Source organism: Pararge aegeria, chromosome 22 (genome assembly GCF_905163445.1).
Source record: "Pararge aegeria chromosome 22, ilParAegt1.1, whole genome shotgun sequence".
NCBI classification, from domain to species: domain Eukaryota; kingdom Metazoa; phylum Arthropoda; class Insecta; order Lepidoptera; family Nymphalidae; genus Pararge; species Pararge aegeria.
The window spans coordinates 1,572,751-1,589,822 of NC_053201.1; the positions used below are offsets into that span (position 1 = coordinate 1,572,751).

Below are 17,072 nucleotides of genomic sequence, written 5' to 3' on the forward strand. Positions count from 1 at the left end.
TGTCCGGCTTCAAAAATAGGATGATGGGTGAATAAAACGTATACCTGCTTGTATCCTGCGAAGGCATTTTTTTTCGATTTCGTAGGAATTATTAAACAAAATCATAAAATAAACATTCAATGACTAACGTGACAAGAAAAATTTCTTATAACGACAGTGCATTCAATGATATTTTTTATTAATGTATCGAAATGAATTTCACTTTAAAATAGTTTGTTCACTGGGTTTTTTTGCATATGGTAACCCCAAACAAATCGATGACAGCGACGGGGATTTGCACTCGGTAGGAGTGACGACATTTTTGTCAATAAATTGTAAATTTATTCGCCGTCATAGTTAAAATTTGTAGTTAAAAGTGTTAAAAAAGCCACGAAGATGGCAGACAATGAACAAAAAGCGATGCAGTTGATGGCGGAGGCGGAGAAAAAGTTAAATTCATCGAAATCGTTCCTCGGGTCACTGTTCGGGTAAGAACAATGATTGGTGCATTATTTTATTGATATTGCCCTAATTGTACTTTCAATTGTTTTATTCTGCTTCCCTATCTCATTTTAGTAGACTAATTTTGCATAAAACTCCAATTAAAACTGGTCGGATGTCCTGAAAGTTTATTTCAATTAATTGTATTGTAGACAAAAACCCCGTTAATTTGCTGGATATAGATAAGAAACTCGCTAACCTGTGTTATATTTAGAGTAAATTGCAAAGCATTTTTTATGTTGGAAGTATGTTTGGTTGATCGTAGGTATGGATAAGTTGTACACAATTTTCAATACCTACTAGAAATCGCTGATTTCAAGTGCTTCAAACGTCAACCCTGTTATACAATGTTGCACTGCCCCCTACAATGCAAAATATTTGGTAGCAAGTATGATCCTGCAGTATCATTGTGGAAGCTTGTTTTTTAAATCCAGGATAGTGATGATCATACGATGTTTGTAATGTTGTAATTTTGAAGTATTACAAGGGTATGCTATTGACAAGATGCATATTTGTTATAATAAACAGGGGTAAACTTCTCCTATAACATGTTCCTGTGCTAGCCCTTCTGGGACTGAGCTAGGAACATCACAAATTCTAAACATAATATAGGCTTTCAGTCTTATATATATATAAATAAAGATAAGACTATTAATGTACTTTAAATCAATAGGTTAACCCACACAAATCCTGCAATGTGCACTTGAGGAAAATATTGTTGCTATGTATATGTACTTTACTTATGTAACTTTTAAAAATATATTTGCGAAAAAGTTACATTTTTAGAACTATTTTCAGCCACAAATAGTTAAAATGTTATGCAATTATGCTAGTATTTCACCTGGTTTATGTATTGCTTATACCACCTGTTAAAACACACGGTAGACTTCACACACCTTTGAGAATGTTATGGAACTCTTAGGCATGGAGGTTTCCTCAGCGTTAAAGTGAGTTATATATTAATTTTGCTAAAATTTATAATGCATATAACTCCCAAGAGTTAGAGATGCAAGGTAGTGTTCCGGGGATCAAACTCAGATGCTCCCAAAGACCGGTTAGAGTCCTAAACTCTAGGCTTCAAAAGTGAAAGTTAAACAGCAAGCTACCAACCTTTTGTCACATTTCACAGTGTATTTTCTTTCTCAAGGTAACTCTTATTACTATGTTATTATCGTGTGAATATAAGTTTATTACTAAGAATAAGTATTGTGTTATCAGAGGTTCCTCAAAAGTGGAGGAGGCAGTGGACTGCTACCTCCGTGCAGCCAACCTGTTCAAGATGTCCAAGAAGTGGGCTCAAGCGGGGCAGGCCTTCTGTCTGGCGGCTCAACTCCATCTCAAGGCAGGTGTACGTCATGACGCAGCCACCAACTTTGTTGACGCCTCTAACTGCTATAAAAAATGTGATCCGAATGGTGAGTATTCCACCTCATTAGCCTATATATTTAAGATGAACAAATACTGGGTGTATTTGGGCTATGCCTACTTACTGTCTTGCGATTCAATCGACTCAAATGAGGCACGTGTCATGACGCAGCCACCAACTTTGTAGATAGCTTATAACAGGCAAACGGGAGGGTTTACTAGGCAGATTCGTGCTAATTGCAGTAGATGGTAATAGTAGAGCAGAGAACGCTATTGCCTGGTCTCCATTCTTTGTCTTCCGTTATCAACACGTATGACACCCTCGGAAAGAGAGGGTATGGTGACTACTGTATTCTAAATCTGACTTCACCTCACGGCATTTATGTGTAATGTGTGGTAAAAACACTAATAAAAAATATTAAAATAATGTGTGGAATTCTTATTATGAGAAGATTTAATTAACATTTTGCCGTCAACAATCCTTTTTCAAGTCAAACATTTATTTTGATGCGTATGCCCCTGAAAATCTAGCAGATAATGTATGAACTCTCTCAAAAGATTTATGTCGGTCAAGACACAGACAGACAGACAAAGATGAAAAAAAAAACAGTTTTGGCTTCAGGATCGATATCGGAGGGAGGGCCCTCTTAATTTTTATTACAAAACAGCCAGATTTTTACCAGAAGCTGGGTACGTCCGTGGGCACAGTTAGCAGTTATATTACACTTACAGCCTTAATCTTTTTATATAAAATTAACTTAGCGGCGTGTAAAATCCACCAGGTAAATTCATAAATTGTAAAATCGCAAATCACCCTCGCCGTGGATCGAACACGTTACCTCCCACTCATCAGACCATAGCGCACCACTGCGCCACGGAGGTTGGTTGGTCGACATCAACAAATTATCTCATACTGTAACAGCACAGTGGCCTGGTAGGTATTGCGTGTTATATCGCTAAATCAAATCAAGGCCATCAAACACTAGTTCGCAGTACAACGTGATAATGATAACAAAAATTCAAGTTGCAGCTACTTATCTTTTATTTTCGCCTTCATTAATCAATTTTAGTATTTTTCTAGGGTTCCGTATCTTATATTGGAAAATAAAACGTAAGAATTTTTTTGGTTCCGGTCTGAAGGGAGTGGTTGTCAATGTAATTAGAGGCGCCTGTACCGTATATTCATACTGCGTCCAACACATTGAATGAACATCAAAACCTCTAGGGTGCTAGCCGGTGACCTACATTCTTGAAAATTGGCACGAGTTGGCACATTTCAAAACATAGATCTGAATACCATTAGTCCTAATCGAATGTGGAGTTATTACGTACTAGCCGTTATCGGCGTTTATTAATTTTTTTGACAAATCATCGTGGAATCGTTTGTTTTCCTGGTTTAAAAGTAGACTATGTTACTCTCCGTCTTTTCAACTAACTCTGTGCCAAAAAACAACTTGATTGGTTGCTTAGTCAACGGAGGGAAGGACGGACAAACAAACAAAGACACTTTTTTATTTATAATATTATTGAAGACGACAAAATAACGGTTAAACTTGCGTAACATATTTGTGGTTAATTTGACTTATTTATTACGTTCGCAAACATATTGTTATTATATATAATATAGTTAGGTTGCCTAAAAATACAAAATCAAGTAAAATTTTTGAGGTTAATATCGTATGAAATATATGCACACACTAAAGCCCGGACATTAAAGAGAGTCTGTTAATTATATTATATTTAATTTCAAGCAGCGACTTCCGTATTTAATACAATGAGAAAGGCAACACACGTCAATATCAAAGGACCTCGATGCAAGCAATGATGCTTGGCGGCAGAAAGAAGCATGGCGGTATTTGTTCCCGAAACGAGCCCTGTCACAAAAGCTGTACTACTACTGTATTAATACACTTATTGTGTACAACAGAGAAAAAAACTCAAATCCCAAGTAGCGAGATAACGAGCTTTGCTATTTTTTTAGATTTGCACGCTCGCTGTCGAGGAGTCCTTTTCGTACATCAAACTCTGAATCGTTAAAGTAAAATGGATCTTATGTTAACTGTTTTAGGGTCTCAAATCCGGTATTCTGATTATTGTTTTACAAATGTTATTTCAAAAGGACTAGCTAAAGAGTTGTAGGCCAATTTGATCTTTATTTATTTTTATTTATTTATTTATTAACTTGCATCCATATTGCCTTAACATAGTCATGGGGCCCTGTCAGGGCTTAGCAATAAGAAACAGTATAAAAATCGTCAAGTTAATAAATCTATTATAATATTAAATAATTGCTCAGCCAATTGGATAGTCATTAAATTATGTTAAAAATTACTATGACATGTCATGAAAATCAATTGAAATAAGGCGATTATTTAATTATATACAACATGATATTACTGTTTATTTATTATTTCCTATCATCTACTTTTACAATATACGATCGATTAAAAAATGCATGTCGGGATTTTTTTTAAAAGAATGCAAATTTGATTTCGATGTTAAAGTATTCGGTACTCGAAAACGACTTCTCGATTGCGAGATTCTTGTGCTAAGGCTAAAGTTGCCAAATTACCGTTAGTCAGAACATTTAAAGTATTTAACACACATGCCCTTCTACGTCTACTCTTTACTCTCTGGGTCTATTTTCAAATTCAAATCTTTATTTACGTGATTGCAGGTTAACAAATTTGATCTTATAATAAAAAATAACAAGTTACGTGCTACAATCTGCCATTCTTGGCATGCAAATTATAACAACACCTTAATTATAAAATTATTTTTCCAATTTATACAAAATGTCAGAAAATTAAGGTATCATAAATTGTGAAGTTAAATTACAATTAAATAATGTAAAGTAAACCAAAATATAAACCTAGAAATACAATAATTTAAGCCTTTAATTTTAGATATTCGTCTACTGAATAAAATTGACGAAGCATGAGCCATTAAATAATTTTAATCTTAAATTTGGGCAGAGGTAAGTCAATTAAAGTTTTTGGTAATTTGTTATAAATTGTAATTGCTATACAATAAACATTTCTTTTATATAGAGTGAGGTTTTCGTCCTCTATTGCCTGACGGGGCCTCATCTGCATATAGATTTAAGGTTAAGTTAATACTTTTTCAATCTCTTGATGTACATACATGTAAACGAGTGAATAAATGAATCAAACTTGTAACGTAACTGTTACTCAAATTGTTACTTTTCTTTCAGAGGCTGTATCGTGTCTGCTGAAAGCGATTGAAATCTACACAGACATGGGAAGATTTACTGTAGCCGCTAAACAACATCAGGTATGAAATATGCTATATCTAATTTTGTCTCGAAATTGTGCTTAATATGGATTTGACAGCAGTATCGTATTGGCCCCAGAATGTACCTAAAAATTCAGTCCTGCCAACAAATAATCTTATCCATACGAATATTATAAATGTGAATGTAAGTTTGTTTGTTACGCTTCCACGCAAAAACTACTGAAGCGATCTTTATGAAACTTTTTATACATATTCTTGGAGGTATTAGAAATAATATACTATATATACTTTTCATTGAAAAAAAAATTACGTAAGAAAAAAAACGTTTGTGAAAAATCTCAAAATCTCAAATATGACTATAGGTGTAGACTATGTAGCAGTACGCTGCCTCCCAAAATTACGCGGGCGAAGCCGCAGGGCACATCTAGTATACTAATATATGAAGCTGAGTAGTTTGTTTGTTTACTTGAACGCGACGGTCTCAGAAACTACTGGTGCGACTTGAAAAAATATTTTAGTTATGGATAGCCGATTTATCGAGGAAAGCTAATTATCATGTCATATATGCTAAGACCAATAGCAGCATGGCACCAATGAAGAATGTTTCAAAATCTGTTTTATTTTTCTTTTTTAGAGCTTCCGCTTCGTGCGCTGTTTAAACGGTTAAAGTTTCGATAAAATCATGTATGACTAAGTCGTTCCCCTTTAAAAGTTCAAAAAAAATCGCGACAGCTTATGTCTGTCTTTTAAGGTTGACTTATACGAGGACGAAGTCGCGAGGGACCGCTAGTATAGCTATATACAATTTTGCTTAAATCTATAACAACACTTTTCTTTAATCTGTCGTTTAATATAAACTTTAAACCTTTTCGAGAGAATTCTCTAAGTATTTAAGTTTTAAAGGTCAAATTACAGGTTCTTTTTTTGATTGTTTCATCATTATTTATGAATTATGAAAATTTAGCGTAATTTGCTATACTCGGCGAAAAAAAAGCAGGAGAATGTGTTATCGATAATTTCTTCAATCTTTTTACTCCACACCAAATAGTTCCTCGGCAATGGACCCTCTGCAAACGTTTCGCTCCGAAACCGGAGCATCCTCAGGCGATGTTGACTTTACAATGAATAATTGTTAACAACAGTTAACTCTTGAGGATGCTCCGGTTTCGGAGCGAAACGTGCGTAGAGTGTCATTGCCGAATATCTGTTTGGTGTGGAGTATTAGGATTGAAGAAATTATAAATAACACCATACACATTATCCTGTTTTTAAATTATTAATTACAGCATAAAGATTCTACTGCTTTTCGCGGAGTATAGCAAATTAAGCTTAATTTTTTATGCCCGCTTCTATCCAAAGTTCACTTATGAATGCCAATCATAACCAATGTACGTCTCTCATAGAACATAGCGGAACTTTACGAAACGGAGTGCGTCGACTTAGCCCGTGCGATGCAACACTACGAACAGGCGGCCGACTACTTCCGCGGAGAAGAATCCACTTCTTCGGCCAACAAGTGCATGCTGAAGTTAGCGCAGTACGCTGCGCAACTTGAGCATTACGACAAAGCTATACAGATCTATGAGCAGGTTGGTATAGTTTCATCTTTTCATCTTGTCATCAATCTGTGCGCCTTTTTTTTTGCATGAACCTATACGCGTCCTTTATCTACTGCTAGAAATCTGTACGTTTTCACTAAACCGAAGTATCGCCTAAATCGAATGCCTAACGATTTAAATAAATAAATAAGTATACTACGACAATACACACATCGCCATCCAGCCCCAAAGTAAGCATAGCTTTTGTTATGGGTACGAAAATTACTGATGAATATTTTTAGGAATAATATACCTAAATACTAAGAATATACATATAAACCACCCAGACACTGAACAGCATTCATGCTCATCACACGAACATTTTCCAGTCGTGGGAATCGAACCCACGGCCTTGGACTCAGAAAGCAGGGTCACTGCCCACTGCGCCACCCGGCTCTCAAAACAATGGACTACTTCAGGACGCTTGTGTCTCCTTCAAACAAATCGGCCGTCTATAGAAAAAAAACGTTTCACCAACTGTTGTGGTTGAAGACGTTTGTTTTCTCAAAATAAATTACAATTTCACTCAATGGGAATGTTTACAACTTATTTTTTATGTAGGTAATATTAAAACTACAAACAACGGCACGTACAAAACAATATGAAATTATATAACAAACTTGAGGGTACATTTATAAATACTTCATACTGTCATACATAGGACCTCACTCAGGTTTTGTCAAAGACTAAGTTGTTCTTACAAAAATTTAAATTTTGTTCTATTTTAATATCTTTAGGTATTTATGTATATCTATATATATATAAAAGAGAATGTGTGTGGGTGTGTTCCGTATAGGCTCCGAAACGGCTGGACCGATTTCAATGAAACTTTCAGGGAATCTCCGGATTTACCTTGCGAGTAATCCTGTAAAGTTTGGTGACGATCGGAGCACTCCTATTTTTGAACTGTCAAACTGTCAAATACAGCTATGATTTGTTGGGTGTAGATAATGATCTTCACCCGCTCGATCAGAATAAAAGAGATTGTATACGGAGATAAATAAATGATTTAATATATTATGAGACTTAAATTAAAAATTTAATGATGTAAGTTTATTGTTTAAATAAAATAAAGAAAAATCTAGCCCGGCGAATCGGGCTGGGTACGCTAGTGTAAGGTAAAAAAGAACATGGTACGTTTTCCAGATCGCGAAGTCGTCGCTGGACAACAGCCTGCTGAAGTACAGCGCCAAGGAGTACATGTTCCGCGCCGCGCTTTGCCACCTGTGCGTCGACATCCTCAACGCACAGCACGCGTTGGAGAAATACTGCGGCCTGTACCCCGCCTTCACCGACACCCGGGAGTGCAAGCTCATCAAGGTGAGAGCTCGCTGATTGGAGATGGCAGTGGGATGCATAAAGGATATGCACTGGGTATATACTAAGCGGGCAGTAGATATAAGATGAAAAATATCTCCAGTATAGTGAGTGAGAGTTATAAAGAACTTAACCTTAACGTTTTTATTCCTCGTACTTGGGATTTTCTCCAGTTTATATCATCTTCCCGCTTAGTGCATACCCTGTGTGCACGCCACTGACAACTAGGTAAGCATTACAGATGAATAAACTAAAACAAACAGATTCTAAGTTTAGGTTATAAATAGGTTACTTAAGGCTACATTTTAATAAAATATCCCGCGTGAGTGGAACTTTATGGAAGGAAAAAATGCATTATATCAATCAATCATCAATCATCAATCTATAATTTATATCAGCCCACTGTTGGACTAAAGGCGTTTCCCAATGGGAGGGTTTGCCTATAATGACTAGCGTGCGTGCGTACATGCGAACGTACGTGTGCGTGCTAACGTGCGTGATTGTGGTGTATTTATTAATGGAACTAACTATTTTCAATAAACTTTATATTCTTGCGGAACAAATGTAATTTTACTCTCTTACTTTGTATTTATATCTATGTAACTACTTTTTTTTTCTTTGGTGTACAATAAAAGTGTATTTATTATCATTCATCCCCAGGAGCTGATCGAACACCTGGAAGACCAGAACGTTGACGCCTACACCGAGGCGGTGAAGACTTACGACAGCATATCCCGCCTCGACCAGTGGTACACCACCATGCTCGTTCGCATCAAGAAGCAGATCAACGACAACCCGGACCTGCGCTGAATTCACCCCGCCGCGCCGCCCGTCTCCGTGAGTCGCCCTGTTGTCTGTGGTTAAGAGATATTGCAAAAAAAAAACGCTCATTCATGTTGAGGCATTTTGTTTTTAATTTAGTTCATCCTAAATACCCTTAAGTATGTATTGTTTGCGTAATTAACTGACGTCGATCTAAAAACAGGTTCTTATGTGCCGGTCTAATTTAAGTTTAAATTTAAAAATGTTTTTTTTAATTTAGACCTTCTCGAAGGCAATTATGAAGCGTTCATACATTTAACATGTTAACACTAATGTTAGGTGATGATACATCAGTTTACTTAAAACTAAAGCTAGGAGGGTTCCAAACGCGCCCTGGTCTAAGAAGAGCCCACAAAAAACTTAGCCAGGTTTTTTTTTGTTGTCACGCATTTAGCGTGTTGTTAAAAGGTCAATGCTAGCTTTAGATATATATAGTTCTTCACAGCTAAAAAAAAAGGTAATTCTTGACCATAATTCGGGATAAGGGCCCGAATACACGAGCGGCGCGATGTCAACGATATAAGTAATTGAAACCGTTGACTTATAGCGACGCTTACGGTTGTTTTTTATAAACTCTTTATTGCACAACACAAAAAAAACGGTTTACAAAAGGCGGTCCTACTAAAGCATTATCTATCAACTAACCTTTGGACTTTGAGCGCGCTGTCGTGTATTTGAGTCCTAAATTGTTACGCTTTACACGATTATTACAAGAATAAAATTTTCTCAACCATAAAATATTTCAAATTTACCTCTTACGTATATGTGCGGCACAGTTTTCTTCTAGAGGCCTAAAATCGTTAATAAGGGGGAAAAAAAATGAGCACAGAGTGGCCACGTAATTTATTGTCCAGCACGCTCTTCGGACCAATCTTGACAACGTGTTCTTAGCTCGATGTCGGTTAATTTAAATTTGATCGCTCGCAACCGTAGTGGCGTTATCGAGTATCGATACAATAAGTCAAAGTAAAATGGTCTTAATGTTATTAGATATACAGTTGCAAATTCTGTTTTTCTTTTTATGTCATAAACGTTTCATGAAGAGATCTGGCTGTCGAAGTGTGCACGAATTTTAGCTTAAGAGCTATGTGTGTGTGTGTGTATATATGTACAAAAGATAATTTCTTTATGGCCGATTGGCGCAGTGGGCAACCCTGTGTCATTTTAAATCAAAGGCTATGGGTTCGATTCCCACATCTGGAGGATGTTTGTGTGATGAATATCTATATATATCCATGTATCTGGATGTTAAACTGCTTGGTGCAGCTTCACGCGGACAAGCGCATGAGTGACAACCCCGAATAGATCCAGAACCAGACTTGGCTAAAACCAGCGAACGATTTTAGCAGAACGTTGGTAACATAAAAATCAAACATTTTACTTTGACGCTGTAGTATTTCGATAATCTGAAACTACCACGATTGCGTACGAGCATATCGTATACAAGAAGAACTCCGCAAACAAAGCCGAGAACACATGAAACACGACACCTACGTGACGCCACGCATGTTAACACTAAATCTTAGAATTTCGTGACCCCTCTGTCATCACTCGACATCACATTGTGGCTGATTTTTGTATTGTATTTTCATTATGATCGTAAATAATACTATGCTTAGTTTTTACTTAACACGCGGGGCGCGGTGTGGTTTTATAATGACAGACACATGTACAGCATAAAATCTTCCTTGAATCAGACAGGTGGCGTGTTATGAATGTGTTCCCGGCCTTATAATACTACTTTGACCAAAACATTAGCAACATTTCGCTTTGATATATAAAGTTACTATAACCTTCAATATGTATCAAAATAAAGTAAAGCAATATTGTAATATAATTAATTGATCTGTGTTAATAAAGTAGTGATGGGTACATTAGCAATCACAAGTTTGCGAACAATTATTTAGCATCTAAGAAAAGAATTGTGAAATTTTAAATAAATATTTCGGTAATGCCGCGTGCACTATCTCTAACAGCGGTGGCAATACTAAATTTAATTTATATGTTTAAATCGTAACTGTTTTATTGTTTAGCAAATAGCATAGCGACATGCTAAGAATCGAGAATTCGCAGGCTAATGAAATTAAGGAAAAAATATCAGTAATAACTAGGACCATTGTGGAGACGGTGTGGCTAATATAATTTCCATTTCAACTCTTGTAGCATATTTATTGCCTATTACATTACATTTGATTGTATAGGTTAGGCAGGCGGTTACACTACCGGCCAGAAAAATTAACTGCTATTCGCAATGGCTGTTTGATTAGACAAGTGATAGAACATGATTTACAAGCGCTTATTAAACTAAGCTTCTACTCTTAATACGATTATTGTAGGAACTATATAATACAACGAAACAGTTCACCTAGTCTGAGCGTAGCATAAATTATTAATTTTAATGTATCAGTTAGCTGGAAGATCTATTACAGATCAAGAACAGGCTGAGAATGTTTATAAAGAATTAATCAGTGAACCGTTTTGCTGGCCGGTTGTGTAGCCCAAGGATCTAGTATTCGAGAATTAGTTATTACAATGTAGTGGTTAAGTCGAGGGTTTTCTAAGGATCATGATTAATAAGCGATGATGCACTGCAAAAAATATTCCATAAATGTATAAGTACACTAGAATTATATAATAACAATCTTACATTATGGCAACACTATATGCATTTTTTAGGCTTAAAGGACCTAATTTCAAAGTCTTAAAATAAACTTTAAGATTATAATAATTTTTTTCTCTCTTTTTTTAATGTGATTTTGTTCATTAATGTTCAAACTTGAAATGCTACAATCAACCCGGATTAAAGGTTTTATAATAATTGACTAAAGTTTATTTTTCATGTTAAGAATTTATTTCTCAATCTCCAAAAATTATTTGTTACCAGAGAATAAATTTGACGTTTCGATATTCGTTGTCAAAAAATGACAAATTCATTTCTCAGGCCTCTATCTACTGATTAAAAATCAAACCTATATAAAGTTTTTTCCAAATTGTAACTAAGCGTCTACCTAAAAGTTAGGTCGCGTTAACTGCTTTGACAATTTAGCTTTTAAAAGATCTTTTCAATAATTGAATAGTCAAAAATGTATCTCATTTGGTAACGATCTATCTTCTACTGATAAAATTTGTATAAAAAAAACTATTATATTGTTTTTGTCATACATGGGTAGTTTTTTTCATTATAGTAAAATTGTTACCAAAATAGTAGTTTTTAATGACGTTGATAAATAATCTTCATAACCTCTTAGATATAAAGATATTTTAATTATGTTTAACTGTACAAATCCTACTAAAGTATTTATGGATTTTATGTATTTAATTAATTTGTATTAACTTTCAATAGTCCTACTTAAACCCGGATGTGACTTTTAACTTAAAATTTTTAATTAATTCTATGTTTACATATTGTATTATGGTAGAATTCTTTCTTTTCAAACGAATTAAATATCAAAGCTGAGATCTAGATATCCTACATCTTCCTAGGATTAAAGTTGTAAAATTATTAATTCGTTGTTGTAAATATGTATGTTAGTTTCTATTAATGATTTAATGAACGTGTTTCGTTATGGATTAAATATATTTTTTGTTTAAATTTTGTTTTTGTTTTATGTTTCTTTGCCTATACTTTTTCAATTATCCTGTGTTATTATGTGCATGGTGCTTATATTATGTGTTGGACATTCAATGGGAATTGGTTATCAGCGATCAGTAGTTTGATGCAAACAAAGCTCAGATGAAGCTCGCATAGCGTTGTCGCAAGCGCGTATTTTTGTGATAACACGAACTGTAATTGCGTCGTAGAGCATTCATCTTGGAACTTGCAATAATCCTGCAACCTTTCGATTCCCACACCTATCCAATATTAGAGTAGCCTATTCGTAACTTACCATATGTTTTTTTTAATTAAACGAAAAATATATGTTCATGTATATAGTGAGTCAACTTTGCCGCTGGAAAGGGGAACGAATGCCTTGTGTGCGGAGTCTGCGTCACCTGCATTCTTTGCGAGCCCTTATTGTTATGAGTATACAAACAAATTTATGACTCACTACATGCTTTTAAACTCCACTTTGCTTACCAATATTAGTTTTTACTATTACTATTCCATTAAAGATCTCATTGCAATTTATGTAGGTATAATCGCCACCGGTTGAATAAAGTGTACCTACTTTGTTCACACAGTGGTTAACTTATTGCATATCTGTTTTCAACCCTGGTATACATATTTGATCTTTAATGTTACGTACTGTAATGCGGTTACAATGTGCTATCTAAATTTTGTAAAATAAAAGAAATAATAACAATAGAAGTTTAGCTTGAAAGAGGAGTTAATATTTCATAACATTTAATGTCAAATTATGATAAAATTCAAACGAGTAATTTTTCGCAATATAAAAAAAAAAAAATAGAAGTTTAGCTAAAAAGAGGAGTTAATATTTAATAACATTTACTGTCAAATCATGATAAAATTCAAACAAGTAATTTTAAAAATCATAAAATGTATGTAATTGTAATCCGTAATTCTATTTTTGTTTATATTTGTGAGTTAGCCTGTTTGTGCCTGTATTTATAGTAATAATTATAATAAAGATTACCAGCAATTACCTAGCCGTGTAATTATTAAGTCACCGCTATTTGGAAGTCTGTAAGAATGACATCTTGCTTCGTATATGAATCCTAGGTATATTCTGGAAGTTTCGATCGCATACGATATCCACTCGACTGAATCAAAAGTATTGGAATGAAATCAATGTGAACATCAAAGCTCAAAGATAGACTAGGTCTGACTTCGGAATGCAGTACACTGCAATGCAAGCAAAGAAGCGTGACCATCAAAAGTAATCTCCTCCTTCAATCTTTCGAGTTCTAATGGTTCAAATGAAACCATTACAACTCGAAAGATTTTTTGGTTCAACTAGATTTTCGGTTTTCCAACAGTGGCGTGCATAGAGGGTATGCACAGGGTATGCAGATGATATAAAATGAAGGAAATCTCCAGTACGAGTTATAAATACTTAATTTTTATAACTCTTACAATGCCTATCCTTAAGTTTGTTATAAATGGTACTGGAGATTTCCTTCATTTTATTTCATCAGCATACCCTCTATGCATGCCACTGGTATCCATCTAAAGAATTTTATAAAAAAACTAACACACTTTCCCTAAGCCAGTTGTATAAATAAAAAACATGCAGTACTAGTTAGACAAATTATCTTTAAAACTAAATTACGTGTAAATACAAGAAATAGGTATAAATTAAAATAACATAAGAGTAGAACCAAGTATCGCAAAAAGTTATATACATAGGCTGAGGGCACTACTATATCCCCGGGGAGATATTTGTCTCCTGCCCATGCTAGCCGGGCAGGAGAGATATTATGTCACAGCTTTATCAACTTTCAGAGCACTGGCGCACTAGTGGAAATAATATCTGTTCTGTCCTCTATATCCAACCACAGTTTGGGCAAAATTAAACACATACTATAACCTCTAAAGTACAAAAATAATTATTTAAATCGGTTATAATTTGTCGGAGTTATGGTGTAAAATACACCATAAGTAAAAAACACTTTCATCCCCTCTCTCAAAGGAACCGAGCTTAATGTCGGTATTAAAAGTATCGTATAGAAGTATTTCTAATACCTTCAAGAATATGTATAAAAAGGTTCATGAAGATCGGTTCAGTAGATTTCGCGTGAAAGCGTAACAAACAAACTTACATTCACATTTATAATATTATTAGGGAAGTAAGATTGTGCGCATGCATTCGATCGTTGTCCCATATGCCTTGCGACTCGCGACTATCTGTTTTTTTTTTTTTATACTACGACAATACACACATCGCCATCTTGCCCCCAAAGTAAGCGTAGCTTGTGTTATGGGTACTGAGAAAGCTGATGAATATTTTTTTATGAATATAATACACATAAATACTTAATCTGTTAAGATTTATGTCCTTTATCTCCGACAATATTTATCAGATCTTCATTAAAATTACACAACACATGCTTGATAGTATACACTTTCAAATAAAAAAAGGATTGTTTAAATCGGTTCAAATTTAACGGATCTATAAAGTAAAATTGATAAAAATTTTCATCTTCAGTATATATATAGTCGGACGGCCCATTGGCGCAGTGGGCATTGACCCAGCTTGTTGAGATTGAGTCCAAGGCTGTGGGCGCGATTCCCACAACTGAAAAATGTTTTTCAGCGTCTTGGTATTTATCTATATATTATAAGTATTAATAGAAATTAATTATAAAAATATTCCTCAGTCGTCTTAGTACCCATAACACAAGCTACGCTTACTTTGGAGCTAGATGGCGATGTGTGTATTGTAGATATAATATATTAAATAAAAATGGTTAAAACAATAATATTATTGTGACGTCTCTCGTAAATCAGGTAAGAAACAGCTGTATCTAGATTCATATCGCCAATTAGCAAAAATAACGTCCAACATCCACGGCCACGGAGGCGTAACGGACGTCCTATAAACCCAAAATACCCGTTGTCGTGGACGAAAGGATGGACGTTGGGGTCCCAAGGTGCTGGAATGGCAGCCCCGAACTGTAAACGCAGCGTTGGACGACCCCCAACGAGGTGGACAGACGACATTAAGCGCGTCGCAGGTAGCCGCTGGATCCAAGCGGCTCAGAACCGTGGAATTATGAACTCCCTACAAAAGACCTATGTCCAGCAGTGGACGTCTATCGGTTGATGTGATGATGATGACCCGTTGTCACCCTAATTCAAATTAAAATTCAAAATTCATATATTTCAAGTAGGCCTAATATAAGCACTTTTGAAACGACTCTACCACTTGTTCAGAAGGCAAATTCTATCGAGAAGAAGCCAGCAAGAAACTCAGCAGTTGCTCTTTTCCAACATAAACAAATTATCATTTTAACATTCACTTTTCTATCTTGTGAAACACGAAAGCGGAGCCGGATGCTTCCAAGCAACCTTGTTATTAAGAAATTCATCGATTGTATAGTAACGCTGTAATACTCGTAAATGTGTTTTAACATATTCTTTAAACTTATGCATTGGTAGGTTTAGGTTTTTGTGACAGGGCTCGTCCGGGGAAGTACGCCATGCTTATTCTGCCGCTAAGCAGCATTGTTGCAATGCTGTGTTCCGGTCTGAAGGGCGTGGTTGCCGGTGTGATTAAAGACACATGAGGCTTAACACCTATGCCTCAAATTGATGGACACAGGGCGGCATGTTGAAGGACGTGCTCCTTGCATGCCTTGCGAAGTGTTTCTCTGTTTGTAGGAGATGGTTTTCCACTTAGGTACCATCAGGTGGGCCGTTAGGGATTGCCTTAATCGAATGCCTAATAATTCAAGCGATGACTATAGGAAAAAAAACGATTCAGCAACTCTTAGGTGATAACTATTAGTCAAAGGTAGATGTTTGCCTAGCAATATCCTTAGATTAGGTGTTACTTATAAGGCCTTGTTCGTTATTAGTGAAATTAGTTGGTCAAAATAAACCAGGTTTTAAAAAACATTAACAAAATCTACCTGAGCCAAAGTCTTCAAATGACATTGAATTTAGTACGTGGTTTTGGCATAAGGACGTTTTTGTTGTAGTCATAATTATAATCGGATGGATAGTAGAAAACACAGAACATTAATTGAACATTGGCGCCACTGACGCGCGCACTCCGTACCCTCAATGTGATAGCCAAGAAGACGGATTTATTTTGTTGCACTCTGAGTGAACTCACAAATATACCGATTTGGATTTTATCATATACACTATAGTTATATATATTATTAAAATTTACATAACATGCTGCATTGTCGTATTAGGATAACTTTTTCCTGTAATGACAAAAATGTAAGATGGGAATAAATAAATAAATAAATAAACACTGGAAAAACAGAGCAACACTTCCCCCAGCAATCAGACCCTTCAGACCGACAGGGTAATTACGTATCTCTGCATTCAGAAAAAAGATTCTCTGCAATCTTTGCTCAGCAAAAGTGACGTTTGCTGAGCAAAGATTGCTTTGCTGTAAGATTTGAAAGACCTGAGCGTTTCGTGAGATACGTAATCACCCTGCGGAACACAGAAGTTCTGTTTCGTGGCAGTACTTCTCGGGACGAGATATTATATAAAAAAAATCTACTGCTACCTTGTGCCTACTACTCGATTAGATGGATTTTAGAAACATTGATGACATGCAGCGTTATCACATCATTTATCAAGAAGTGAGATGG

The 17,072-nt window shown here is 35.4% G+C and overlaps 1 protein-coding gene across 1 annotated transcript; it reads left to right on the top strand.

Annotated features, from left to right (window-relative positions):
* The first annotated feature begins 269 nt into the window (after nucleotides 1-269).
* LOC120633647 (alpha-soluble NSF attachment protein) lies at nucleotides 270-12,432 on the top strand. The gene is made up of 6 exons (XM_039903936.1): nucleotides 270-467; nucleotides 1,699-1,895; nucleotides 5,060-5,139; nucleotides 6,504-6,689; nucleotides 7,845-8,018; nucleotides 8,676-12,432. Exons 1-6 carry the CDS (start codon nucleotides 376-378, stop codon nucleotides 8,823-8,825), a joined length of 879 nt encoding a protein of 292 aa, XP_039759870.1. The 5' UTR covers nucleotides 270-375; the 3' UTR covers nucleotides 8,826-12,432.
* The last annotated feature ends 4,640 nt before the right edge of the window (nucleotides 12,433-17,072 follow it).